This window comes from Apteryx rowi, unplaced genomic scaffold, assembly GCF_003343035.1.
Source record: "Apteryx rowi isolate R43461 unplaced genomic scaffold, aptRow1 scaffold_86, whole genome shotgun sequence".
Classification (NCBI taxonomy): Eukaryota; Metazoa; Chordata; class Aves; order Apterygiformes; family Apterygidae; genus Apteryx; species Apteryx rowi.
The window spans coordinates 2303533-2329528 of NW_020451160.1; the positions used below are offsets into that span (position 1 = coordinate 2303533).

At 39.1% G+C, this 25996-nt stretch overlaps 2 protein-coding genes across 19 annotated transcripts in view; one reads left to right on the forward strand and one right to left on the reverse strand.

Moving 5' to 3' along the window:
• The window catches only part of MBTD1 (mbt domain containing 1), a 38971-nt gene extending 38398 nt beyond the window's left edge, over positions 1–573 (reverse strand). For 7 of the 14 annotated variants that reach the window (XM_026090481.1, XM_026090480.1, XM_026090487.1 and 4 more), the window contains exons 1-2: positions 424–512; positions 36–218 (exon numbers count right to left, since the gene is read on the reverse strand). In XM_026090481.1, coding sequence (XP_025946266.1) covers positions 36–56 — 21 coding nt within the window. In that variant the 5' untranslated portion in view covers positions 57–218; positions 424–512. Of the gene's footprint in view, positions 1–35; positions 219–423 lie in introns of all 14 variants that reach the window. The other 7 variants (XM_026090479.1, XM_026090478.1, XM_026090477.1 and 4 more) reach the window with 3 other exon arrangements.
• A 200-nt stretch (positions 574–773) lies between these two features.
• Positions 774–10570, forward strand: UTP18 (UTP18, small subunit processome component). Of its 5 annotated transcripts, none has more exons than XM_026090492.1 (14): positions 774–1070; positions 1209–1339; positions 1443–1538; positions 2197–2276; positions 2522–2607; positions 3158–3283; positions 4179–4353; positions 4672–4772; positions 6207–6297; positions 6606–6729; positions 7680–7854; positions 8480–8622; positions 9600–9659; positions 10291–10570. In XM_026090492.1, exons 1-13 carry the CDS (start codon positions 789–791, stop codon positions 9622–9624), a joined length of 1635 nt encoding a protein of 544 aa, XP_025946277.1. In that variant the 5' UTR covers positions 774–788; the 3' UTR covers positions 9625–9659; positions 10291–10570. The 5 variants fall into 5 exon arrangements, with proteins under 5 accessions (XP_025946277.1, XP_025946276.1, XP_025946275.1 ...); XM_026090491.1 differs by having other exon boundaries at positions 10426–10570; XM_026090490.1 differs by having other exon boundaries at positions 9600–10570.
• The last annotated feature ends 15426 nt before the right edge of the window (positions 10571–25996 follow it).

Sequence of the window (25996 nt, forward strand, 5' to 3'; positions counted from 1 at the left end):
CAGCCCCCCGCGGCGGCGGCGGCCGCGGGACTCACCAGGTCCTTTGTGTTTTCCATCAGGCCCTCATGGGCAGGAGGTGCCCGCCGCCTCTGCCCCCTCCCCTCGGCTCGGCCCCCTCCGCCTGCCGCCTCCCCCTGCGAGGGGCCGGGCCCAGCGGGGGCAGGAGGCGGCCTGCAAAGTTCAGCCTCTCACTCAGCCGGAGAAAGAAATTCAACTCCCTGCTCCGGAATATCAACAACATTAGCATAACCGCACTGCGCACGCGCGGCGCCCGGCCCACCGCGCGCTCTCATTGGGCTCCCAGCTGTTTGGGGCTCCCTCGCTCGCCGTACCCCCCCTGGGCGAAACCACTCCGCAAAGGGGGGGATCACCGCCGCACCGGAGCCCGAAGGCTAAAAGCGGCCCGGAGGGGGCTTGCTTTACCTTCTCGCGGATGATGAGACACGGGAGGTTGTCGCCGGGCTGCCGCTGGGGAGCGGTTATTGTCATACGAGGCATGGGACCCCTCTATGGGTGCGATGGAGCGACCTGGCCTCGGACCTCATCACGTGAAAGACGCGGGGGGGGGGAGAGGAGCAGGAGGAAGGGAAGGCAAAGAAAGGAGGTCACGTGACAGCGCCTTGAGTGCGGGGCAAGCGGGCCGGGTCACGCGGGCGGAGGAGGGGCAGCAGCGCGAGCCTATCACGTGAGGGAGGGGCGGGGCGAGGCGAGGCAGAGGCTATATAAGCGGGTCACGTGGGCGGTGCGCACGCGTTCCGGTTCCGGCTCGCGCAGCCCTGTGAGGAGCGATGGGGCGCGCGGCGGCGGCGGCTCGCGCGGAGGGGCAGCGGCGGCCGAAGGTGGCGGCGGCGGCGGCGAAGAAGAAAAAGAAAAAGAAGATGGCGAAGCAGCTACAGCCGCTCGCGGAGGCGGCGACGCAAGAGGCGGAGGAGGCGGCGCGCCGCGGGCGGCACTTGCGGGCGCTCTGCGGGGCGTCGGGCGCGGAGCGGGCGCTGGAGGAGCTGGTGTTCGGCGACAGCCTCGTGGCGGAGGAGGGCGAGTTGCTGCAGCGCCTGGCCGGGCCACCGCCGGTACGGCACGGCCCGCCCTGCGCGGCGGGAGCGGCGCCTTCTCTCGCCGTCCTTATCCTCCCTTTTTCCCGCCGCCCTGCGGAAAAACCTTGCAGCCTGCTCCGGCTGGGTTAAAATGGCCTGTTTGGTTGTTTTCAGCTTCGTGCTACCGAGAGGGGAAGCCTTCTGAGAGACTCCAGCGATTCGGAGGTGGAGAATGAAGCGAAGGATAACTTCTTGCCGTCTAAGAAACCAGCCTGGGTGGATGATGAGGATGAAGCTGAGGAAAAGTAAGCTAGAATTTGTAGGTAGGAAGTAAAGATGATGCTTTAAAGAACTGGCATAAGTGACTTCAGTTTAAATGATCTCCCTATTCCTTATGTTTTTTCCTAGGATTGATATGACCCACAGGTATAAGAAAGATATGATGAAAAGTGATGCTGAGAAGACACTTAGTAAGAAACAATTTAAAAAAAGACTTCAAGAAGAGTGAGTTTCATTAACACTTCTGTAGCTACTTTTGTTAAGATATGATATTTGCRTGTGATATTCAAAGTGCCTTTTCTCTTTGCTGAATTTATGTGGACAATTTAAAGTTATTGTTTCTCGCAATATTTGCTGTGTTTAAATCCAAGCAAATATTAAGAATAGCAAATAAAGCTTGTGAATAAACTTTTCCATGGACTAATTTATTTAGTACTTGTTTTAGTAGAGATGTATGAACTTATTTGTTTTCTAGGGAGCTCTATCAGAAAAATTCTTAAGTAGGATGATGGAAGATAGTAATTTAGACTAGGTGATTGGTTTCTACTTAGTAAGGTATGTGAGAAAGAATGGTCTGAAATATGAATATAGATAGCAGAGCACTACTTTAGATGCGTTTGGCTGTCTTGGTATTAGCGCATATAACTCCGAAGAACAGTGCTTTCATGTTTAGCATCAATTGTGCTTTAGTTTCATGTTCTATGAGWCCACAAAATACACTAATAACACTACAAGTGAAATTGTGAGGGGGGGAAAACTTGCACTGTGGTTTAAGTGTAYGTAATCTTGCAGAATTGAGACTGACTGTCATGTAAGTATGTTACCCATAGAAGGAAATCATTTTCTCAAAGGCCTTCCCCCATCTCCTGTTTTGTCTTGCTAGATTTCAGCGAGCTATGGGAGGAGTTCCTGCCTGGGCTGACAGAGAAAATAGGAAGAAATCCAGAAGGACTGCAAGCGATAGTAAAGAAACTCATTATGAAGTTATGATTTTAGTATGCTTTTGTCTGCTTGGCTATTCAGTTCTTTATAAAACAATTAATGGTGTTTTTCCAGTGTGAATAAGGTGATAATATGCTGGATAAATCAGCTTTATCCATTTAGTGTGCTTTTATTTCTTTGATTTTTTGCCTCTGTGGGGAATTTGTAGGTTGTGATGTGGAAATGTTTGTGAAATCAACCTTTTMTATGTGCTTTGTTTTAATGAGGTGATAGTGATGAAGATGATGATCTGCTATGCAGGACTGGCAATTTTATATCAAACTCAGAGTCCCTGCCAAGAGGTGTTTTACAGGTAAAGGCAAGCCTACTTTTACCTTATTTTGACCCCTATACACACTTTGACCACTTTGCTGTTTGAGCAATAATGTCTCTGTTGGTGACTGTGTGGATTTCTTGTGTGGGTTTTTTTGTTTTGTTTTTTCCTATAAGTTGAAGACCTAAATATTTACACTTCAGAGAAATTGGGTAGGATGTATGGAATTCTCCCACAACTCTGAGGCTACTGAAATGGTCATTGATACAGTGAGAAATGCTTACTTAATTTGACAGCCTTGAGTTTCATATACTATCTGATCTGTGTTCCAGATTTGTTGAAATTTAACTAGCTTTATATAGACTGTATTAATTTAGAAGCCAGTAGAAAAGTTAATTAGCTTGTTATATCTATGCTACTGTACTAAAGCAGCTTCCCTGACTTATTGTATGTTCTGCTTGTCTAAGTTGTTTAAAAGGTCAGCCTAATGTGTGAGGTCTCTTCTTTTGTAGAACAAAGAGCAATTAAATTGACTACTCATCAGCATAAGCAAATATGTTTTTTTTAAACTGCTTGGTCTGTATTATAGATGAAGAGCTGCTTGCCTGCTAATCAGGAACGCCTTGCTGGGGGAAAACTGTCAACAGTGCAGTTCCATCCTTCTGCTCAAGTTATCCTCACCGCTGGACGCGATCGATCTGTGTCGCTCTTTCAGGTGAGAAATTCTAATGTATACACTGAAAATAGCAACTGACATTGAATATTTTTTAAAATAAATATATTTTAAGTAGCTTGGGTGGGGTGGAGTTGCTGTGTTTTCCTTCCCCCCCCCCCCCCGGTGATGGCATATGCATGTTTTAGGAATTGTAATGTCTTTGTGCCTAGAGTGGAATTTGCTTGGTTGAAGGCATTTTGTTGGAACAAAATTTCATCAGTGACCTCACACTAACTGCTCATAGAGTATAGGCAAATTAGTTCTGTCCAGGTTTTTAGTAAAGAGTGTTTTTTTGTTGTTTTTTTAATTAAACATGTTTGGTTTCAAGGTCTGTAGTGACTGATGTGGTTTTTCTCCAAGTTTTTTGTTTAAAAAAGTAGTAATGTGAGGAGCAATAATACTTTTAAATGAAAGCGGAGAGCTCAAAGCATTTTGGGGGTGTAGAGACTGTCCTGCAGCAGGAAGCTACTGGTCCTGGAATTCTTCTGTCCTGTTCCTCTGAAATGTAAAAGTCCGAACTCTATTCAGGGACCAGTGAAATGGTCAAAGACACAAGTCAAGCTTGACTCTTACAGGGCTGCAAGAAAGAACAATGCAAAGCAAATGGTGCTGTATAGGAAAGCATAGTATAGTTGATAATTTAGTTGAACAAAACATGGGCACAGCAGGAAGGATAAGAGGTTTGCAGTATATCCAAGGAAGATGGGAGTGCCTGAGATATAGAATGAGGAGTGAGAGCCAGGTTGTCTGTAGATTGGGAAGATAGGGAGAGATAAATGCTTCAAACTAGCTTACCTTTTACTGTTTGTCACTTGTATTGGCTAGTCAAGATTAATTTTCTGTGTAAAGAATACTTCATATGTTCCTTAATGTAATAATCCATTTTCTTTTGAAGGTTGATGGTATAAAGAATCCAAAAATACAGAGCATCTATTTAGAGAGTTTTCCAATCTATAAGGCTTGTTTCAGTGCTGATGGAGAACAAGTTATAGCCACTGGTACTCACCATAAAATGTTCTATGTGTATGACATGATGGGTGGAAGTATTATTCCTGTACATCAAGTAAGAGGTATGTTAGTACTTTAAATGTCTGGGTATAGTTGAAATTGTCCCAAATAGAGCTGGCATATAAACTAACTTTAAAAGAAAGTGCAGTAGACTTTGGTAGGGTTACTTGTCTTCAGTGATCTTTACTAGTGTGTTTAGTTTTACTTTGGGTAATTGTCACACAAGCTTAAGGTTGAGTTGTAACTTTACTGTGACAGCCTATTGCAGAAATGAAAAGTTGAAATGCGGCCAGGTCTTACTTGTATTCATCATAGATCTGAAAGCTGAGGCAAAAGAATAAGTCATGCTAACTTGAAGTTCTGAATCCCTCTTTTTAAAGGTATGGAGGAGAAGTTTGTCAAAAATTTTGAAGTGTCTCCAGATGGATCATTTATGCTTCTTACTGGAACTTCAGGTTATCTTCACTTGCTATCAATGAAGGTAGGGTTTTTATCATGACTCACTTTGCCTCAGTTTCTTGGTACCCTTTGCTTCCTGAATCTGCTTGCTTACCTTTAATCTGAAAAGCCATCTGTTTTTTTGGTTAAAACAGATGTATGACACATACTCTGACAGCCTCAGAAAATGAGGTATTGTATTAACTGAAGCTGTAGCTTGAGAAAATGATTTTTGAGTGTCTGGAAATGTTTTGCTGACTACACAGTTCTCTTTGGGACTGGTGATGGAGCTAAGGCCAGGGTTTCATAGTTTTTTTTAAGCTATCACTGGAAGAGTCATGTCTGTCTGTTTTGTTTCAGCTGGTGCACAAACACTGCTGACAAAGAATGGCCTCAGCATGGAAACAGGTGGCTGAGGGTGGAGGAAATAGGACTGCTTTTTTTGGGAATTATGGTGGTGTATGTAGGTCTACCGTGTTCATGAAACATGCCAGCTCCTGTGGTTCATAAAGCGTATAGAATTTTTCAGATAGATTTAAAATGTCATTTGATAGCAGCTGGATTTGTTTCAGGTTTTCACTAGGAAAAGTATTCTTGTCAAAAAAATATTCAGTTCTGTTATGCAATAGGGATTTCCCAGTGAGGGAGCCAATGAGCCTTTACTGAACTAGCTCTAGTTGTAAAATAAATGGGGTGTACATGGATCTCCATGGTCTGTAGGTAACTTGGTCCTGAAAGAGTGTTAATGCTGTTCTTTTATTGTCAGTTTAGCAAAGATTTTTGTGGGACAGGAGTATGGAAGAAGCTTTCTTGCTGATATTTTTTCTGTATATGTCACAGCACACCTGTGAACATCAAACATTCCTTGAATGCTGCATATTAAGCCATGACTTTAAGTTCTAGGCAGCCAAAAGGAGGGGGTAATGAAATGCCTTATTGTCATACTAATTTATTCAATAGCCTTCCATACAAATCACGAATCGGAATAGTATTTGAGTCCTGCCTGGTGCAGATTACAGGAAATTGATTTTTTAAATGTAAACTTAAAATTMATTTGAAAAGCATTTTCAAATATAACGTGCTTCTGTTATCCCTAAAATGTTGGTTAACATGTTTTGAAGACCTCTTACTGGAAACTTGTTGCTAGATCTCCTTTTATAAGTAGCTCTTTGTATTCTTACAGTAGTGGAATTGTAGTGATGAAGACTGATGTATTATTGTTCATGAACTAGTTTACCTTTGAAGAATCACTGAAATAAAAGCTTTATTTTGCTTCACCTCTTGCAAGTCTGTGCATAAAGAGGTTCTTCTTTCTGAGGATAATACAGGATTGAAGCTTAGTTCTGCTAAATTCAGTAGGAATAGAATTCTTAAATGTCTTCAGTAAGTGTGCTTCGGGAGTCAGGAACACTTCAGGCAAGAAAATGTCAGAATTAGAAGAATCTTTATTTCACTGCTGTTAATCTTTGTCCTACAGACAAAGGAACTGATCAGCACTATGAAAGTAAATGGAAGATCCACTGCATCTGCTTTCACTCCAGACAGCAGCAAAATATATACATATTCAAGTAAGTGTTCTCGTTAATAGCACTAATTCCAGCTACACTTAAATCACAGAATTCTTTGCAAAGCAGTTGTTGTTTTACAAAGTGAATTAAAATATTGTGCCAGTATCTGGTCTAAAAGTATAAGCAAGTGGTCAGGCATGAAGATGTATCCTATATGCTTAATATGCTTTTTGTTTAATACCCTACATTTCACATTGGTAAACAAGTTAACAGTAATTTTTTCTGTAATTTACTTTAACAAAATATGCAAATCACCGTGTTCTGTATACATGGCTTGTATGTAATCTTCTGCTTCATTTCACAACCAGAGGAAGGTGAAGTTTTCATTTGGGATGTGAAAAGCAGGAAGTGTCTACACAGATTTGAAGATGAAGGCTCTTTGGAAGGCAAGTGTATCGCTGTTTCAAGAAATAACCAGTATGTGGCATGTGGGTAAGTTACTAAATCAGGTTGAACTTCTTAATATCTCATTCTGGAGCTTTTCAGTAAACTCGGTCATGGCTGTTAAGAGTGTAGGAATGTGGAGTAAATTGAGTTTTAATGAGGCTAGAGGTGAATAGGTGAAGGTTGTCTGTTTTGTGATAGCCATTTATTTTATTCCATGTTTATCTAAAATACCATAACAGATTTAATACCAGTATCACTCTTAATGTATTGCTATTGCCATGTAATGGGTTTAGCAGTTAATTTTGATATGCAGAGTGAAATCATACAACTTGTATATTATGAATGTCAAGCTGTGTCTTGTTCCTTTCMCCTTTTCTAGTTGCCTCTTTCTTATACTCTTGATTTGGTTCCTTAATAGCATATTAGTATTCACAAGGGTGCATTGACTCAGGTGAGAAAATACTGCTTGAAAGTTTTTTCCAAGTATAGTTGTCAAGAGGCAACTTAAATTGGCGTATCAAGTCTTTTAARTGAGATTAGCAACTATTTTAGAATTCAGTATGTATTTTTTAGCCTGTTAAAAGGATATTTAAGTGGAATTGGGTTGCATAGAGCTTAAAAATAACAAACAAAAGAACTTTAGCTCTCAATCTTTGATACTAGAGTTCTTACTGCTTTGAATTCATTGTATGTTCTACTGTGGTAGTTTGCTTACTAGAAAAAAAAAAGCATTATAATGGATGTTAACCTATGTATGGTTCCAAATTTTTGATTGTAAGAAATTGACCTACCGAGAATCTATATTGGTAAAAGTATGTGTCTTTATACAAAAAACATTTATCTTAACACGGATTTTCTGTTTGTATTTTACAAACTCCACTAAGTGTTTTATTGGAAGTGATGTTTTTTAGTTGAATGGTGGCTGTAGATAATAAGGTAATGTGTACTGTAAATGCTGCTACTTGATATGGTCTATGTTAATTTATCCTCTTTAGCTCAGTTTCTGGAGTCGTAAACTTGTATACTACTGATGTCTGTCTCAAAGAAAACAATCCTAAACCAGTTAAAGCCATAATGAACCTAGTTACACCTGCTACATCTGTGACCTTCAATCCCACAACAGAAATTTTGGCAGTGGCTTCCAATGAAGCTGATGAAGCTGTCAAACTGGTATGTTCAGCTTCTTCATTTAGTGCAAGCTTTTTTGTATTTTGATAAAAATGTTCCCAATGACATAATGAAAGTGATAAAGCAGATGCATACACTGCAAAAAGATCAGCTAGGCCAAGCAGATCAGGACATGTGCAAATGCTGTACTGTATATCTGTAAGAAAATACTGTTTTGTTTTTTTTCCTTGAAGTTGTTAAGATAGCATCTTATCTAGTTCAACTCTTATTTTTCCCTTTTTAAAAAGACCTTTTTCAGTGTGGTAAATATAATGACTTAGCCTGCAACAAAGTGAATTTTCAGCACCTCTTGTGTTGTATATGTTTCTCCTAGCTCAGGATTTACTGTCAGCCTTGTCAGAATTCTGGCCAGCGTTGAAACTACTGAGTAAAACTCTAGTTCGAAGCTTATATAAACTGCTTAATGTAGTTACTCAAATGACTTAAAATGACTGGCACCACAGTGTGTTCCCTGCACTTTCTTCCTCCTTGCTTCTCTAGTACAGCTCTATCTAGAATGGGGTAGAATAGCGATAGAACTCAGTATTTGAACTTAATGTTGAGCTTATGTTATTTGGAATTTTTGTAGTTTTTCCATATTTACAACTAATTATAACTTTCTTAATAGGTACACATTCCTTCATATACTGTATTCTCAAACTTCCCAGTGTTCAGAAGAAAGCAAATTTATCTTACTCAGTCTATGGACTTTTCTCCCAGAAGTGGTTTTTTTTCTATAGCAAATAATAAAGGCAAAGCTCTATTGTATAGGTAGGTATTAAATTAAGTTCATTAATTCCAGAAGATGTTTTTTTCTGTTAAAGTGTGACAATGACTGATAAATCGATGATGTTTGACTTGTTCTGAATTTGACCTGATGACTTAATCGTGTGGGGAACTGGCTTCCCATTCTGGAGAATGAGCCTTTGTCTGATTATAAACTGTATGTTACTGCAGGCATCTCTATTAAAACTGTCATTGTCCTTTGAAATAACTAGGACAGAAAAAGCCAGATATGAGGTGTCTGTCCCCGACTCCCTTCCCCCTGAAAGCCATGCTTCTGTACTAATATCCATATCTGGCATGGGTTTGTTCTAGGTGTAAAAGCATGACAATAGTATCTTTAGTGCTCGGGTTCAATGGSATTTGAAGGTTTCCTGCACATGCTGGATGGTGTGCGTTTCTGAGACCTCTTGTTTTATTCAGAGAACACATAGGAATAAATGTATTAATCTTCTTGCCAGGTGACAGTAATATCCAAAATCCCAGTTTTCATGTGGGCCATGAGCAATCTCAGTGACTGACTTCTGATTTAGCATAGACTTAACTTCTCCTTTCTGTGAGAAGGGAGAAGTGGAATGGTAATAACTCAGAGCAGGATATATTTCCTTCTCTTTATAGCAAGTTCTTCAACTTTGTGATGCTTTAGAAACTTTGTATTTTTAATGTGTGAATTACTTCAGATTTATGAAGTCTGATAGGGAGAGCTTACAAAAAGATTTAAGACTGTAAAAATGTGAATAAATCTTAATTCTCCCTTATTTGAATTTGAACTGCATACTGTAATAACACTTCAAGTAAATCCAGCATGTGGATGGTTACTGTCTTTTACTATGCGTGTATTTCAGATTAGTTAAGAACACTTGGGGTGACACTACTGAATACTTGTTGCTGCTTCATGTGGTCTTTAGTCAGCAGGTTGTTAAAAAGTTAAGTCTGTCTCAACTTTGGTCTCTCTCTTTTTTTAGGCTGAAACATTATTCAGATTTTTAAAAGAAGATATGGGAGAGAACTTGCAAGTAACTCAGGTATAAGTAATGCTAAAACTGACAGCATTYTCCTAAGGAACCTTGTTTTAATTTTGGTGCCTCCATCTTTTGGGTGGCAACAAGAGGTTCTTACTACTATGTAATCTGAAACTGTCCTATCTGGATTGCTCATACACATAGGCTCCAATTAATGGGCAAGTAAGCTAAGCAGTCCCTTTATAAGAGTTTCCATACAACTATGAAAAAGACTCAGGATTGTCTTGTTAATCTCCCCTCTTCTAATAGCAGGCTACTGCTCTGTATGCTACCGTCGTACTCCTCCAGGGAGATGGTAGTTCAACTAAACTTCTGTCCGGTTCTGACAACAGTTTTAAAAATCTGGATATATTTAAACCAAAAACTTGGGCAGTGACATAAACCAGTGGTACGCTGGCAGATATGTAGCTTGATCTTGTTATGAGCAAATGTAGGTGTGCCCACCCAAGTCTGCATAGTTGCAAGCTTAGATTGCTTAAGTTTGAGGCATAGCTTGTGTTCAGACAAGGATTCTATTGTACAGTTATAATCTCTTCATGGAAAGGAGTTGAATAAAGTAGTTAAATAGCTAATGCCTAAAACTGGACAACCTATAGCTTTGCCAGTAATGCAGTATTGCTGTTTGACCCAAAAGGTTTTCATGATTGGAAGCTAGACTGATTTGGACTGGAAGCAGTTAGATCTCCTGCATGTGAATCTTCCGTATAATTTTGCAATGGCTAAATGTTCCAAAGGTATTAACAATCCTCTTGTACCAATCTTTCCCCAGGTGTTGTAACCTGCAGCTACATGTATGCTGACATAGTTTGCAAAAAAAACCCTTGTTGAATTTTTTTATATGGAAGTTCAAAAATACTGATATAACATCCCTTTTGTGAATATTGTTGCTTAATAAATGTACTTGATAACAAGTTTCCGGTCAAATTGCTTCAACTTTCTCAATGTTTTGTGTAACCAAATGACTGACTAGAGTTTCAATGGCTGTGTGTGTCTTCAAGAAATGCTTAAATGTCTTTAGTTATTCTGAGAATATGAAGTATTCTGATGCTGACACTGAAAACACTGCCTTTGTAAACTGCAACTCTGTTCAATGTATTGAGCTTTTACATCTTATACAAAGTGTGTTGAAATTTGGCCTGTGGTTCCACAAATGTTTTCCCCAACAGGCTTTGCCACCAGCCAAGTTCATTTGAGGCTGGATAAGAAACTAATCATTTTGCTGATGGAGGTTATGAATCCTTCTTTCCACAGGAGCAAAGCAGTAACCTGAAATGCTGTTGATGCAGGTTTATAGTTCAGTCTGACTTCATGGGCCAGCTGTGGTTTATAGATAGGAGCCTAAACTAAAGAGGGAGTAAATGCATGTGAAACAACACCYGCAGTTGTGCTTACTGCCTCATGCTTTACAAAAACTGCATATAATGTGTATTTAATTCTTAAGGAAAACCCCATTCTCATTTTTCTGTGAAAACAAAACATTCTGAATGTCACCTCACCTTTATTTCAAGCTTAACTATGAAGTCCTGATGTAATCAGTAGTTATGTAGCAAGGATTACTTTATAGCCATTGTTGCTTGTTTTTTACTTGATGCCAAATACAGCACATCTGATCACTATTTTCCTGAACTGGCCTCCTCTTAGAGAAGAATACATGAGCAAGTTGACTAGAAATCTGCTACAGCATTAGTAAAATATCTTAATTTTGAGAATGAACTGTAACTAATACATCTGTCACACTTCACAGGAGGGAGCTTTTTGAGCAGTAGCATCAAGAGCAAGGTGCTCCACTAACCAGTAGTGAAGTCAGTATTAAGCCTTCAGTGAATGTGGCATTACAAAAGAAGGTACATTCTCTGAGCATGAGAAAGAGCTAATTCTAGATTCTTGTCAAAATATTTTAGATATAAGCCTCTTGCTAAGTACTTACCATACAGCTTTCAAAAATGGAATGCTCTGTTTTCTGCTAGAATGGATTTTTAACAAAGCTTTGCCAGTTATGCCTTACAAGATGGGAAACTGAATTCGCAAACCAGATGGAAAATATGAATATGCTATAGAGGTACAAAATTGACTAGTTCGTTGAACCCCATCGTGATGCTAAACCTAAGCTAAAGATCATAATACAGAAGAAAATTAAGTCATAAGCACACTAAGCACATTAAGATGCTTGCTGTAGGATTTTTCTGTTGCAGAACAAATCTTGCTTAAAATTTAGTTGAGAGACTGAGTTTTATAAATCTAGATGCTGACACTGAGATACCTTCACTAGAGGGCAGCACTTAATCACTTATTTGGAGACTTGACTCCTTTCTGTAACTTAACATTTTGTCCTGTGGCAGCACTGCTGATGAGGGGTTTTGGTTATGGGTATCAGTTTACCCTGTTTTTTTCTTCAGTCATCTGTGTATTTCACTGTAAGGGAAGTTTAAGTGATGATGCTAGTTACTCCACAGAACTATTATATTTTTTTTCAGGGAAACCTAATGACTTCTAAAAAGTGTTTTTTAAAAAATATATTCATTTTTTACCAAATCTCACTTAAGTGACTGTAAAGTATTTTTGTATTGCTTAATCCTGTTATCTTGACTTTTTGCTTCTCTTCCAATGTGTTTTCACTGTACCCATGGAGAAATAATCCCTAACCCGCTGATCCAAAGCCATTTAGCAAGTCATTATTAGCAGATCTACAATTAGAACTTAGTCATGGATTCCCAGACTCATTTAATTCCCATCAGTCCAACAGTTTCTGACATTCTTCTCCATCCTGCTGGCTTCTAGTTACTAAGGTAGGAAGTCCAGATGGGTTGGATGGAGGAGCAGGAAAGTAAATGTAAAAGGCATTTTAAAACTTATTCTGGGCATACTGAAATGTTGTATTCTGTAGTGTCAGTGCAACTGTTTTCTAATAGTATCAGGAAGGAAGGGGAGATCAATCTAAACAGTTATTAACAAATTGTATGATGCAAACTGTATATGTCAGGCTCTATACCTGAATTGTGCAATACACTTGAATTAATGCACAAGAATATGAGCTTTGTACTAAATGACTTGATTCTTGCTGTTGCATTTTTGTCTTCTGCAAAACGTAACTTACTGTCTTATCCAATAAAAAAATGAAGATACCTTGGGACGGGGGGACGGGACAGGGTACTTGATGCATTTCATATTGGGTATTGAGTAATCATGCTCTAAGGTACTAAACAAACTTTTAGTAGGATGATACTAAGTATTGCAAGAAGTTGAAACTGTTACTAATATATTCGGGATACTTATTTGCAGTGGAATTGCCAGACTTCTTAATTATACATTATTGTTGTGCAATCTCGTCTCATTTTGAAAAACTCAGCTCTTTCTCAGTTTACCACGTGTTAAATGTACTTAAATTTCTGACCTGTTTAATTCTGTTTTTCCTAGCATGGCTCCTGGCACTGCTAAGCTGAAGTTTTTAATGAATTATTTCTCTGCTTTTCTTCTCTTCCATTCTTCTTGGCAAAATAAATTTTATTGATGTAGCCCATTAAATATTTATTACCACAGCCTTTCCCCTTCAGGCTGTCATCTTGTCAGATTTTGCAAGCTAAAGTGAGTTAGTCTGGTTAGTGCTTAGAAAGGAAACCTCCAAGAAAGAAAACTGACTAGCTGTTGGTGTAACATTGGTTATTTAGAGGATGATGCTCTTAGTTTTGCTGCCAAGTCAGTCTTCAAATGGAAAGAAGGAAATGCTAATATTGTTGACCCTGCTACAGATCCCTGCAGTGATTTCACATACTGTTCAGAGCTGCCTTTGTAAGTCTGATCTCTGTTTTGGATATAGCAAATGGAACAAATGTAAGCAGATAAAACTGCAGGTAGACATGGTCTGGGAAAGAGAACTAGGTTGGTGCAATATGTTTTTGAGGGTTGCCGTTTGAATCTGCTCCTGTTTGAGAGGTAGGTTTGGGGCAAGGTGTGATTTAGCAAAACTTAAAGGGCAGTGATTTCACTATGTCTCATTCAAAATCCAGGATTGCTGCTCTTGAAATTTTGGAAGCCTATGGTTCTGAAATCTCCGTGTAGAACTGTTTAGACTACTGTGTGATTGAACTGTACTAGCCTGTGCTGGGACACTGTCATCGAGGCAGTCTGCACCTATGTATTATCTTCAGATAACTAAAACCTAGCTATGAAAGCTATACATCTTACTAAATTACTTAGAGACCCTCTAATTTAAATGAAAACCTATAACCTGCTTATACACTTTGGCTGCAATATGATTTAGCTTTCATAATAGATACCATAAAATGTGCCTGAAAACTCATCCTGGTGTTATATTTTGCACAAACAGTTGCTTGATATGAGACTTATATTGTGTGTGTAATATTGTTTTATCCTGTTTAAATAGGAGGGAGAGTTGAATTAGAGGGGAATTTAGAAACTCAATCCAGGAAACTCATTGAGGAAACTCAACGCAGAAGCCCTTACTCACAATTAATACTGTTTGCTATTCTTATGCTTTGTCAGTGGATAGATTGAGGGATCAGAAAAGGTTGTGCCCAGGAGGATCACTAATACTTGTCACTAATTCCTCATGTGAATTCTGGAGGGTGCTGAATTTGTACTGGTAAGAGTTGTAGAACTCTTAGCATAGAACAAGGTACTTGCTCTCTTATAGTGGTGTAAGTGTCTTAGGAGCAAAGTCAGTTTAATACTATGAAAACTCTTTTCAGATAGTTGATCCAATATTAAACTTGCTGTAAATGGCAGTTCCAGATTAATGAATCAAATATTGATATTTAGCAAGTTTATGATGATTATTTGGGTGAAGAATGTATTACAATTGGTTATTTTAACTTTCAGTTACTTAGCTGGGTGAGGTGAATGAAATAGACAATTTTCTTTCAGAACAAAAATTCAAATGAACCTGAGCATAGTTAAGCCCAACATTATCAAGAGTATTTTAGCACATAAGTAGAGAAGTAAATGATGCTGTCTGGGGGTACCATGTGCCAGAACAACTTTGCTGTCTCCTGCAGCACATGCCTGTGTTACTCCTATGTTTCAATATAAAAGTAGTACAGTTTTATTCTTAAAATGAAAATATTATATTATGGGACAACTATTGCAGCTCTGTCCTAGCTGCAGTATGCTTCAGTTTAATAAAGTTAAGCTGGAAAGAATATCACTATGGTGTGAGATAAAGCAGTTTAGAAACAAACAGTAGGATTCAAGGTTACATTTAATTGGGAAGAGACGAGAAGTAGTGGGATAAATACAATAGCGAGATGACATGGGATTCAAGGATGAGAGAAATTTGTGTAAGTTAATTTTGTAGGTAACCACCCATATTGCTTATAAAAACACTCTTGTCTATATTAACATGCGCATTAGGCTTTCACCTGCATAAATTTAGAGTTAGTCCCCCAAGATTATTAAAAACTATAGAGGAATTCATGGGCTGTCAGTTCTCAAACCACTTTGTGTCAGAGTGTTTCAGCTGTGGATCACACCACATCCTGAGCTGAGGGTATAGAACAAAGTGGTGTATACCAATTAAGATAAGAAATTAGTTACTGTAACATTTAATATTGACTTATAGCAGATACTTGGCCAAACCTGTGCAAATTTCCAGTTAAAGTTTTTCTTAAKTTTTTTGAACAATGCTGACTTTCTATCCCTAAATTTGTCTTGACCTATGTAAACTAGATATAACAATTTATTCTAATGTAGTTGTGGAAAAGAAAATAGAGCTAGTACTTGAGATCCCTCAAATGTACAGAAAAAGCAAAGATTAAGTGCTATTTCTGGTTGAATAGAAAACTCTTGAGATTTGTGAATCTGTTATTCCTGATTGAAGTGATGTGACATCAGCCCTGGTAGCAAATGGCTTATTCTGAAGACACTGAGGAATTAGGTAATGTACAAATTATAATGGAATCAACTGAAAGTTTTAAATTTTGTGTAGTTAAATTTCCCAAATAGACCTGTGTAACGTAGGGGGAAGGTGTGCGCTGAAGATTTATGAAAGTCGTCTTGAAATTCAGGACTATAAACAATACCTTTTTCCATTTTAGGATGGGGATTATCTCTTGCTTTTTTTTTGAAGAAGTTCTGCAGCTTTACACTTATCCCCTTAGGAGTATTGTGAAGCTGAATCAGTGTTTCTAGTGTTCCTCAAGGTATTTGAATAAAAGGCATGACAAGCACAGAGAATAGCAAAGGTGCTGGTTATATTGTATTGCTACGGTCAGAGAAGAAACCAGTATTTTGCTTAAAACATTCTATTAACATAATTTGTACGTACTGCAGGTACAATGTTCACTTGATGGTCTTAAAGTGAAGGCACTGTGTCAAAACAGTGTCCTGAAGCAGAGGAGGACTAAGTTATGCAAAAATGTTGGTGTATTCTTTGCTTGTAATCATCTGCACTTGCTGCTCCTTCTTCAGTTTGAAGATCTAGAAGGCCTTTATTAAGGCAAGTAATCATACACAGTAGGTAATATTAGCCTCATCTCATGGACGGGGGAAAAGTTACAGTGAGTTGAGATGAATTACATGCTAAATCAGAACTAGGGAATTGGGCTTAGTTTCTTGATTTCCTGTCAGTTTTTAAAAACAGTAGATTATGCTGCTTTTTACCTTTGTTAGGCTAGTGTCATTGAAAACTGTCCCTGCTCCTTTCTTGTGTACATGCCTGCTGTGTTTCCTTTTTAACTGGCTTGCGGTTCTTGAATGACACCTAAGGTGTTTCATTCTCCAATCGATTCTCCTTCCCCAGGTACTTAAAAATGACTCTGCTGATGAATATGGTATTTAGATTTTTGTGAAGAATACTCTTGCTATGGAAACTGACATTCCTATCAGATCATATTTCTAACCAACCCATCAGCTTTGGCAGCTTTCTGTGAAGATATTCATTTTACAGAAGCTCATATAGTTGTGGAAAATTTGGTGTTGCATAAAAATCTTTAGGTTCCCTTGACTCTTCTGGAAACAGATGAAGATGCAATCCAGAAGAAGGGTGGAGGTCTTGTGGAAATTAAAAGCCATAACCGCAGCCACCTTTATCAGTCTATCTAAAACTAGATCACCTTTTTATTATAAACTTAAATCTCTTTATCTTGCTATCTGCATGGCTAGTAATGCTAGAGCTGTTGTTCCACACTGAATTTTGTCTAAGGTCCTAAACATGTTGTTAGCATCTGTCCTCACACTGTATGGAGCATTGAACAAGGCCTTTAAGAGACATCACATACTAAATGTGGTAATCTTCCCTCAAATCACTGACAAGTAAATTTACACAAAGCGTAAAGGAGACCTCCTTTTATATTGTCTGGTTTGACTTAATAGACAATAAAGCAAATGCCAGTGGCATTAGGGGTAGGTCAGATGACCGGGGGAGTGACATACTGAACAGTGGAAACATTAGCCAGAAGCTAGCCAAACATCTAAAAGAAAACCTTACTAGAGAATTTGTGGTGATTTCTACAGGCTACAAAGGAATCTCCTAAATGACAAACTGAAAGAAGCTCTCYGTAACATTCAGCCATCGTTATATTCATTGCTAAGATAGCTGCTTATTTGTTACTATCTTGCTGATCTAAACTCAGTGTCCCAGTTAACAAATTACAATAAATATGAACAGAACCTACAGTACATTGAAAATACCCCTACCTCTACCCAGGAAGAACAACTTAGATATCTCTGTAAATTGAATTTTTGGGGCATACCTTTAAAATTAGTACAGCCATAACAACTCTCAAATTTGCTTGAATATATCCTCCAGCAAATCATTTCTTCACCTGATCAATTAAAACAGTGGAACAAAATTTCATTTGACTGCATTTAATGCTTTACTTCTGGTTTTGCGATATGTTGATTTCTCCTAGAGGGAGAAAATCTGAGTACTTTGTAGCATTTTCAAAATAGAATAATAAGTGGGTGTTTGAGCTGTGAAAGGGTATGAGTCTCTGAAGCTGGCTTAGATAGTTTGGTATTTTAGTTGTGTGAAGTAAGTCCATTGTTTTCAGGAGCAAGGAAAATCTCTCTCTCATCAGCTCAGCAACCTGTGTGGGCTTAAGCAAAACATGGCCAAGAGCAAATGGTGTGGAAATACATAAAATAAATTAAACTTATGAACAGGTCAGGCATCTGGTGTCATATTTTCAAGAGCAGATTCAAACTGAGCTCTGGAAAATTTTACTAAGTTTTAACTACAGTAAAATAGCAGGTTTGTGCTGTCAGGCTCTCTGAGAAGAGGAATCATCTACCTCAGCCCCTGCTGCCTTCTGCGTGTGTGATGGCCTGAAGTTCAGCACAGCTCTCTGATCAGGGTCTGTCTGACCGCATGTAGTTGCTGCATGCAGAGCCAGGCTCTATTCAGAGCTAAGGAAGTACAAACAGTATTTGCTTTTGCCATGAAAGAGCTGCTGTTATTTTTGTAGCATGGAATGGGTTATCTGTTATTTGTATGCTTTTCTATGCACAGAGTTAAAAAGTGAAGGTGAGTCTTTTCTGCTCTGGAAGGGCTGGTTGGAAAAGAAGGTTAATGCTTTGGTTGCCCTTGATATGTTGTTCTTCAAAAGCAGAAGTTCCTATGCAAGGAAGACATTTGAGAAATCTCACTTTTTTTTCTCATCTACTGCTTGTAGCACATTTGCAGGCACTAGATATTTCTGATAATTACAGTATTTTAACAGTGTGGTTTCCATAAATGAGTGATAAAGCATGTGTGTGCAGCTGGTGTGTAGTTCCRTGTGTAGGTCCAGCCTCTTTAATAGAAGCTGGTGATAAGCTATGACTCCTCTAGTCTGATGCCTTGAGGAGTCCCAGAATTCACAAGTTGTTCTTCTACTGCTGTGCTTTTCTGCCTTTTCCCTGATCTATTGTTTTCATACAGACCTAGAGCAGATCCTAGAAAAACGATTAGTCAGTCTTTAGCTCAGGCAGCATGCTTAATCTAGAAATGAGGCACATAATTGCCATTAACACTCATAGCAGTTGTAAGTCCAAGCAGAGTTATCCAGTATTTTTAATGGGGCTATTTCAGCTAGATTGTTCTTCTTGATAAGCRTACTGTTGCTTCTTTAGTTTTCTCCCTCATAGTTTTCTTGCATTTTAATAGCAAATGATCCTTTGCTTTCAAGGACATAGAGTTCATGTTTCTGTGAAACACATGGTGCTATCATTTGCAAATGCATTTTACTATTTCACTGGCCATGCCACTTTCAGAGATCAGTGTCGTAAGAAGGGGTAGGGAAGAAAGCTTGCAAAAACTAAGTGGATTTAATATCTTTTTCATAAATGGTAATTTTATATACTTGTGATAAAATGGAGATATACTCCAGCTACTAATGTATACTTTATTAGGCAAAATTACTTAAGACTTCATAAACACAAATGCTGCTCTCTGCACATAAAGTGGTGTCATAGAATTTACGAGCGCTGTTGTATGTGAGCCTATGCTGAGATCACTCTTCAGGGCTCAGATGGATGTATGCATTTCCTGTCAAACAATTTCATGAATCAAGGAGTTCTACGTTTCATTAATCTTTTGTACTTAGACTATATAAATGTAAAGTCTCAAGCCTTTACCCACCAAAATACCAGTTTGATGTCAGCTGTTTCTGGCTAAATAAAGGTTTATAGGGTTATGGTCTTAACTAGATTATAGAAACTCTTGGTTTGGGGGATGCTGAACACCTGTGCTCTAGCTGAAGCCAGTAGGAGATTCAGGTGTTTACTTATAATGTGTTGTAATGGTGGGCCTGGGATTCATTCTTTCTGGTTTTGCTCTCACCGAATGCTATAGTCATGGAGTTAAACAAGATAGGGTGTCTTAGTGTCAACTTACTCACCTCCAAGCCTTGCAAATGAAGTGTAGATTCAGCAAGTCCCTTCCAAAAAGGGAAAAACCCTCAAATCTGTGAGGCCAAGTCTTGCTCCCATGGAAGTCAGAGAAAAGGTGCATATTTCTGTTCTAGACCATTTTTTAATTACAGCCCCAGATTTTTCCTTGTACTGTACAGAAACTATTTCTTCAATGTACTGAGAACCATGACCATCCAAGATATTTTAGAAATAGCTATGCAAATGGATTTGTCTCAAGACAAGGACAGGTGGAGCTTGTTAAAATTGGCAAGCTAACAAGTAAAATAGACATGCCTGTGTTAAACTGTGCTGGAACAGCTGGGCAATTAGAGACTATGCCTGAATGGAAGTAGAACAGAGGCTCCCTGCATGTGCAAATTCCCCTGGAGTCAAGGTGTGTCTGAATTTGGGAAGGAGGACACGAGTTTCCTCAGGATAACCCCTTTGTGAATCCTTGTCATAGAGGTCAAAACTGCCTCTTGGTACTCATGTGATGCTTAATAAATAAATAAATAAAATTGCTTTGGTGTAACTCAGAAGTGAAGCTCTGAACAGTTACTCCAACCGGCTGTTTCACTCTAAATGTTAGTTTCATTAGTTTCATAATTGAGCTCTGGAGAAAGGTATCCTCGAGGGAATTTAAAGGGGTTTCTTGGAAGCCATAGCGATAGATCCGTTTCATATTAATATGGTGAGCTATCTGGAATGCGACATTATTACTGTTGTCACAGAAACTGTCTACTCAGTGATGAAACAGGATCCCTTTCCTTGTATTCATAGATTTATAACAGGAAAGCTGTGCGGATGCAGGCCAAAAGGAATTACAGGATAGGAAATAGGGCTTCTACTGCTTACCTGTTTCTTGTTTTCTTTTTCCCTAATTCTCAGTTTATTCTCCCAGGTAGTTCTGGCTCTACCTGCTCTCACCAGAGAGCAGCACTTTCAGTAGAGGACTGAGAGCTAACTGCAGATTGCTGGTTTACTGAAGGGGGAGCGGCTGTACTCCTTTATCATCCTCTCTGCTCCCGTGAGCTTTCCACAGTGTAATCCGATGAAACGTCTGTTTGTTCATCATTAATCTGCACTCACAAAAGTAAAATAAGAATGTTGATGTATTGGTGCGGCTAGGAAATTCATGGGTCTTCAACTTCCTTTTGTTGAGAGCCCCTGAAATTAGTATCCTAATTAGTCCTGTTCTGACTGTGTCAAGAATTTTTACCATGTTATATATTAAACCTGCTGCCTCTACCTGTAGTCAATTATCTTGGAGAACCTGTAACCTGGTATAAGCCCTGTCATGTCTACGGTATGCTTTACAATGTGACTTTTAAAATCAGTAAGAATTCTCTGTTGAGGCAGGCAGCTGTTTTGGGAGGCAGAGCTGCTGCTGCAGCAGCATGGATCGGAGAGGAGATGCATCCCTCATGGTCTCTTCCCGCAGGTTTTGTGCTCGTATATTTTGCTTTCTGTGTATCATGCCATTCAATTGCTCTTGGTGAGTGTAAAATTAGCGCAAGGTCTTGCTGTGCAGTAATTCTTAACTGTGTTAGAAATGTCTTCATGAATTATGCTGACAAGTTTGCCTAATGTTGCTTAACATGTTCTATTGCCAATTTAAGGCTATTTTAGGGTCTCTCTCCTATGAAGACAACAATGAGCTCCTGAACAGATTTGTCACTAATATCTGGGTACTTCTAGCTAACTTATTGTGCAGTGTTTTTACTGATATGGTCCTTCTAGCTTTAAAAGAGCAATGGATAATTTGTAAGGATGAAAAAAGCCTCCTATTTTATCAGGAAAAATTGTACTAAGTCTGCAAAGAAGCTTCATATTTTTATGTATAAATGTCTTGGAAAGTTTCAGGGAAAAAGGAAATTGAGCTTTTATAAAAAGAGCCTTCTGGTACTCTTACTCAGAAGAACCATATGTATACTGCTTAACATAGATAAATGTTCTCTCAGCTGAACTCTGCTACCGAACGGAACAGAACGTTCCCTAAAGTTCAAATCAAAATTTAGATTTTTCATATGCTCTTCTTGTCTAATATGTATTAAAAAAAAAAAAAATAACAACAGACAACTCTGATATAGGGGAGTTTTTTCTCCCTGTTTTTCTGCTCAGGCAGAAGGATTCTTATTCTGGTGAATCCATCTCCAACTGAATGAAAACATTGGTTCAAAAAGTAGTTATCATGAGTACTACTTTGGGTTAGGCCTGTGCAGTCTCATAGGAAATGAGAAGAAGCTTCCCACCTCGGGAGCACTGGCTTGAATAAAATATTTGGTAATCAAGAGGCAGGAGATTTTTGCCACCTAATGCTCAAGTGATGCTTGAAGTTTCAATCCACATGGCAGAATTTCTGCTAATATGGAGCTTTTTGGATTGGTCTGAAAGAACACAGTGAAATGGCTGGAAAGGCTGCACTATGGTCTCCTTTGAGATACTATCCCTACAGTTGCATTTGTGATTGCGTATGCTGTTCTCTTTAGCTCCCTGTAAGGCTTTCAGGGTTTCCCTGGTCGAGCAGCTCTGTCAAGTGGTTATGGCTCTGCCATTCTTGCTCTGATAACTGCTGGAGAAAACTCATTTGTGGGGCTAAATCCTTTTCAGCGTGATAAATGCTATTTTCCTTTTCCACGTCTTTGCCTTCCAGCCTCACTTCTTTCTTTTTAATATAACTATCACAAGTAAGATAAAGGCAAAGAGTGTGTTGCTGCACCTGGGTAAAACTTGCAGCTTTTGAAAACCACCTAGGGCTCAGGTTGTTATTCTAACCCAGGCTTGTTGCTTCAAGAAGCAAATCTTTAATAACCTAACCACGTGTGCTGCTGCTGCCTAGAGGGGAAAGATTGAACAGTCTTCCCCCAAATGTGCCACTGTAATGTCTCTTTGCAAGTTTTAGTGATGGCACAAAGCATGGAATTTTTTAAATTTTAAAAGTAGTCCCAGGCATTGTATATGCTGACTAGAGTTGTCTCAGGTTTTTTCAAGAGTTCAAGCAAAAATTAATTTTGTAATGGCAATGTGGGCAGAGGGAGAGAAGAGTGATGTATCTGTTGAGAAATTCATGGGAGGCCACAGTATGCCTGCAGGAGGGTTTAGATGAGGAACAGGGAATACAGAAGTCAACTGGAATTCCAGAATCGCATGTGTGGTGAAAGGGAGTGTAGCAAATTTTCAGGAAGCGGGCTGAGATGCTTGGAAAAAGTTTTCAAGGAGCTGGTCACATGGCTGGGTTTCTTCGTTTTTCCTTTTCTTCTGCCTCTTCCCTCTATCCCTCCCCATCCCCATACTCACAAACTCTTTCCCCTTTGCCATGTTTTCTTGCCTTTCTCACAAGAATCCCCTTGTGCCTCCTGTTCCCTGTAAAAGCAACCCTTGCTCTCCTAGCCTCTGAGCTGCTGGAGGTGTGGGGTCAGGATCTTCTCCCTGGGATCGGGAAGCRGCAGGGCTGAGCAGGAGAGCTGGCACACAAGCCCTGGCTGGTAGGGTTTACTAGTGCTGCCGCTGAAAGCAGCATCTGCTGTCACCTCATGCACTGCAGCTTCTTCCTTGGTGGCATCAGCAGCCTGCAAGTAAAAGCCCAGGCTGGCTGGCTGAACTGTGCCCGTCGCTGGAACAGGCAACGCGGTCCCAGTGGCAAAGGCAGAGCAAGTTGTTTTCCAACCTAGGGAGTTTCATGTTTTACCTGGGGCTTAATATGACTCCAGCTTGTATACACACATACATAAATCCATTCTTGGCTTAGACCAAATATGGGCTGTCTTCCTTTCCCTCCTGTATTTTTACTGTGTATTATGACAAAATCTGTAAGCCTGGTCATAGACGAGAGTCCCATTGCTCTAGATACTGTGCCAACACAAAGCAAAAGGATGACTTCTGCCTCCAAAAGGTTTACAAGGTTATTTTTTTGCAACAGTCTATCTGGCTATGGTTTTTCATCTTTACTCATTCTGAGGTGGTAAATTTATCTAGTCTGCTGTTCAGCTGTGTGGGTAAGGCTTTAAAGTCATTTGAAGAGTGTGGAAAGGGGTTAAAAAATGTAACAATCTTCTAAAAATTTAAAATGAGCAGGTTTCATGACCTAGCAGATTAATTCAGAGAGAATCAAGTGATACATGGCAGAGGTAAGACATCTGATGAACAGCTCCAGTACAGAAGGGCAAATGATGTCAGCTTCATTTGAAAGTAATTGTTTTTGTACATGGCTAGCATATAAACTACAATAACCTGACATTACAGTAACCTGACACTACAACGTGCCCCTCAGTACAAATGGGCAGTGAAAGCAGATATTTTGGTTTTAATATTCAACTAGCAACATTTCAATAGCACCTAATTAATTTGACTGTAAATATATCTAATCAAGAGATAAAACCACTGTAAAGCAGAAATGTTTCTACAAGTGCTGGTCTGCAACTTTTCCTGAATTGGAAAGTGTGAATTTATTGCTGGACTAGAAGTAAGATGTGGACTCAGAGTATTTTTTAGTCCTCTAAGTCAATTCCTAGTTGGTGGACAGAAAATAATCGCTGCCTGATGGCTGCTCATTCTAGTCTGCAAAATAAGCTGTTGGTCTCCTTTTGTTCATTAGTAGACAGGTATACTCATCAGCCAAAAAATGATCACCAGGTTTAGCACTAATTAGCTGCCTTGCTAGCAATCTCTAGACACAGAGACACAAATGTGAGAGGGATACAGATGTTAAAATATCCATTTATCTGCAGAGATTGCTCTTTTTCTGTCTTGTACTTTGTTGTCATTGACATCTGTACATTGTGAAAGTTAAAAAACGACTCCTTTATTAGGTTTCTCTGAAAAGTGTAATGAATGGCACAAGGTGTAAGACAATGGAGCACTGGGCACGGTCTTTTTAGAACAGACGTGGATGGCTGGCAATGTGTAGTGTTCATATGGCTGCCACCTCTTTGTCTTCGAGTAAAGTGGTCTTTGCAGACACTAAATACCATATATTTTTATGAAGTCTTGTGAATAACTAGTACACAGGATATCAGACTGATCATTTGCAGGTGGGGCATTTTCAATGGGGAAGGTGCAGATGCTTTTTGCAACTCTGAAGAGTCTGTTATGCAGAAGAACTTTGTGAGAAAAGGCAAATACAATGTATCCCTCCACAAGCTGTTTGCAATCATGCGGCCATGTATGAGCACCTTTTGTTCAAGGAACTTAGTGTTAGCAAACACAGAGAATGCTACAAGCACTGGAATCTGTCCTCTAGATTCAAAGACCCCTAAACAAATGAATCTCTATTTCTCCTCAATCCTTATAAATCTGTAAGCATCGCAGTCTGGTTTATGAAGTTTCACTTTGCCAAAGTTGTTCCAAGCACTTCGTGTAGGTAAGAATTTGCCAGACGAATGAATGGGGAAAGCAGAGGACACTGCATGCTGCAGGCAATCATATCAAACCTGTGCGATACAGGACAGAGTTTAGGTGTTAGTATATTGGTAAATGTGACTAAACTCTATCCTGTATTTATGACGGTCTGTTGGCTTAGTACATTTTCGAAAGCAGGCTATTTTTGTTACGATTATAACTCTGCTGTTTAACCAGCTGAATGAAGATCTTAACAGTTCAAACCTCTTTGTCTCTCTGTTTTTTCTGACTGCTAAATGGCTTTTATTGTATTTCATTTTATGTAATAACCTTATCACAGACTGAAATGAATTTATCTCTTTTTCCTTTCTCAGATAGAAGCTGATGAGGTCACAGTTTTCCAGATAGACTTCTTTTGTAGTTGCAGAAACCTGAAAATTAAGGCTGCTTTCATTCTGCCATTTGCAATTCCAGAGAGTAAATAGTATGCTGCAATATGAGGAACAGAACCCAGGACTTTTCAATTAAAAGTCCAAGGATCAGTCCTTTACCTGTTTGCATTTCATCACACATTGCTCCACAATGTTCTTCATTTTCTTTGATCCCATAATCCACTAAATACAAGGTCCCAGGCATCACCCTCACACTGCTTGCATTGTGGTTCAACATTGCACCAGATACTTCTAACCTACATGGAGCTGAACTTAATACAAAATGGAAGAAAGCACATTTCCTATTACCATAGGACATGCATTCTACTTCATATAGCTCTTTTTAAAATATTAAAAATGAAGAACTCAGTTTTAATTAAGGCATTTCTTGGTGTAATATGGGCTTACTCTTTTTTTCTGTGGTGATTTCTGTGGCTGTGATTGTGTATCTATATGTTTCTCTGCTGCTGTTTGGAAAGAGTCATATTTTCACAGCAACATAACCCATTTTCCCTTTATTGTAATTGTTTTGGAATAAGAAGTAATCATCCAGGACTGACCAACTTGCTCTACCAAACATTCTGTTCTCAATTCTAGTAAATTGCTTTGAGAATTGAGCAAAGCTCTGCTCAATCATGCAAGATAGCCATTCCAAAGAGCACCAGGAAGGTAAACCTACTTTAGCCTGTCACAATCATGCTTTTTACTTCTTAAAGATAAAACTGT

Bases quoted from the DNA above. Each gene is read 5' to 3' on its own strand.
- UTP18 (XM_026090490.1), top strand. From the start codon at position 789: ATGGGGCGCGCGGCGGCGGCGGCTCGCGCGGAGGGGCAGCGGCGGCCG. The intron at 2,277-2,521 runs GTAAAGAAACTC...TGTTTTAATGAG, and splicing joins CAGAAGGACTGCAAGCGATA to GTGATAGTGATGAAGATGAT. The intron at 3,284-4,178 runs GTGAGAAATTCT...TTTCTTTTGAAG, and splicing joins GATCTGTGTCGCTCTTTCAG to GTTGATGGTATAAAGAATCC.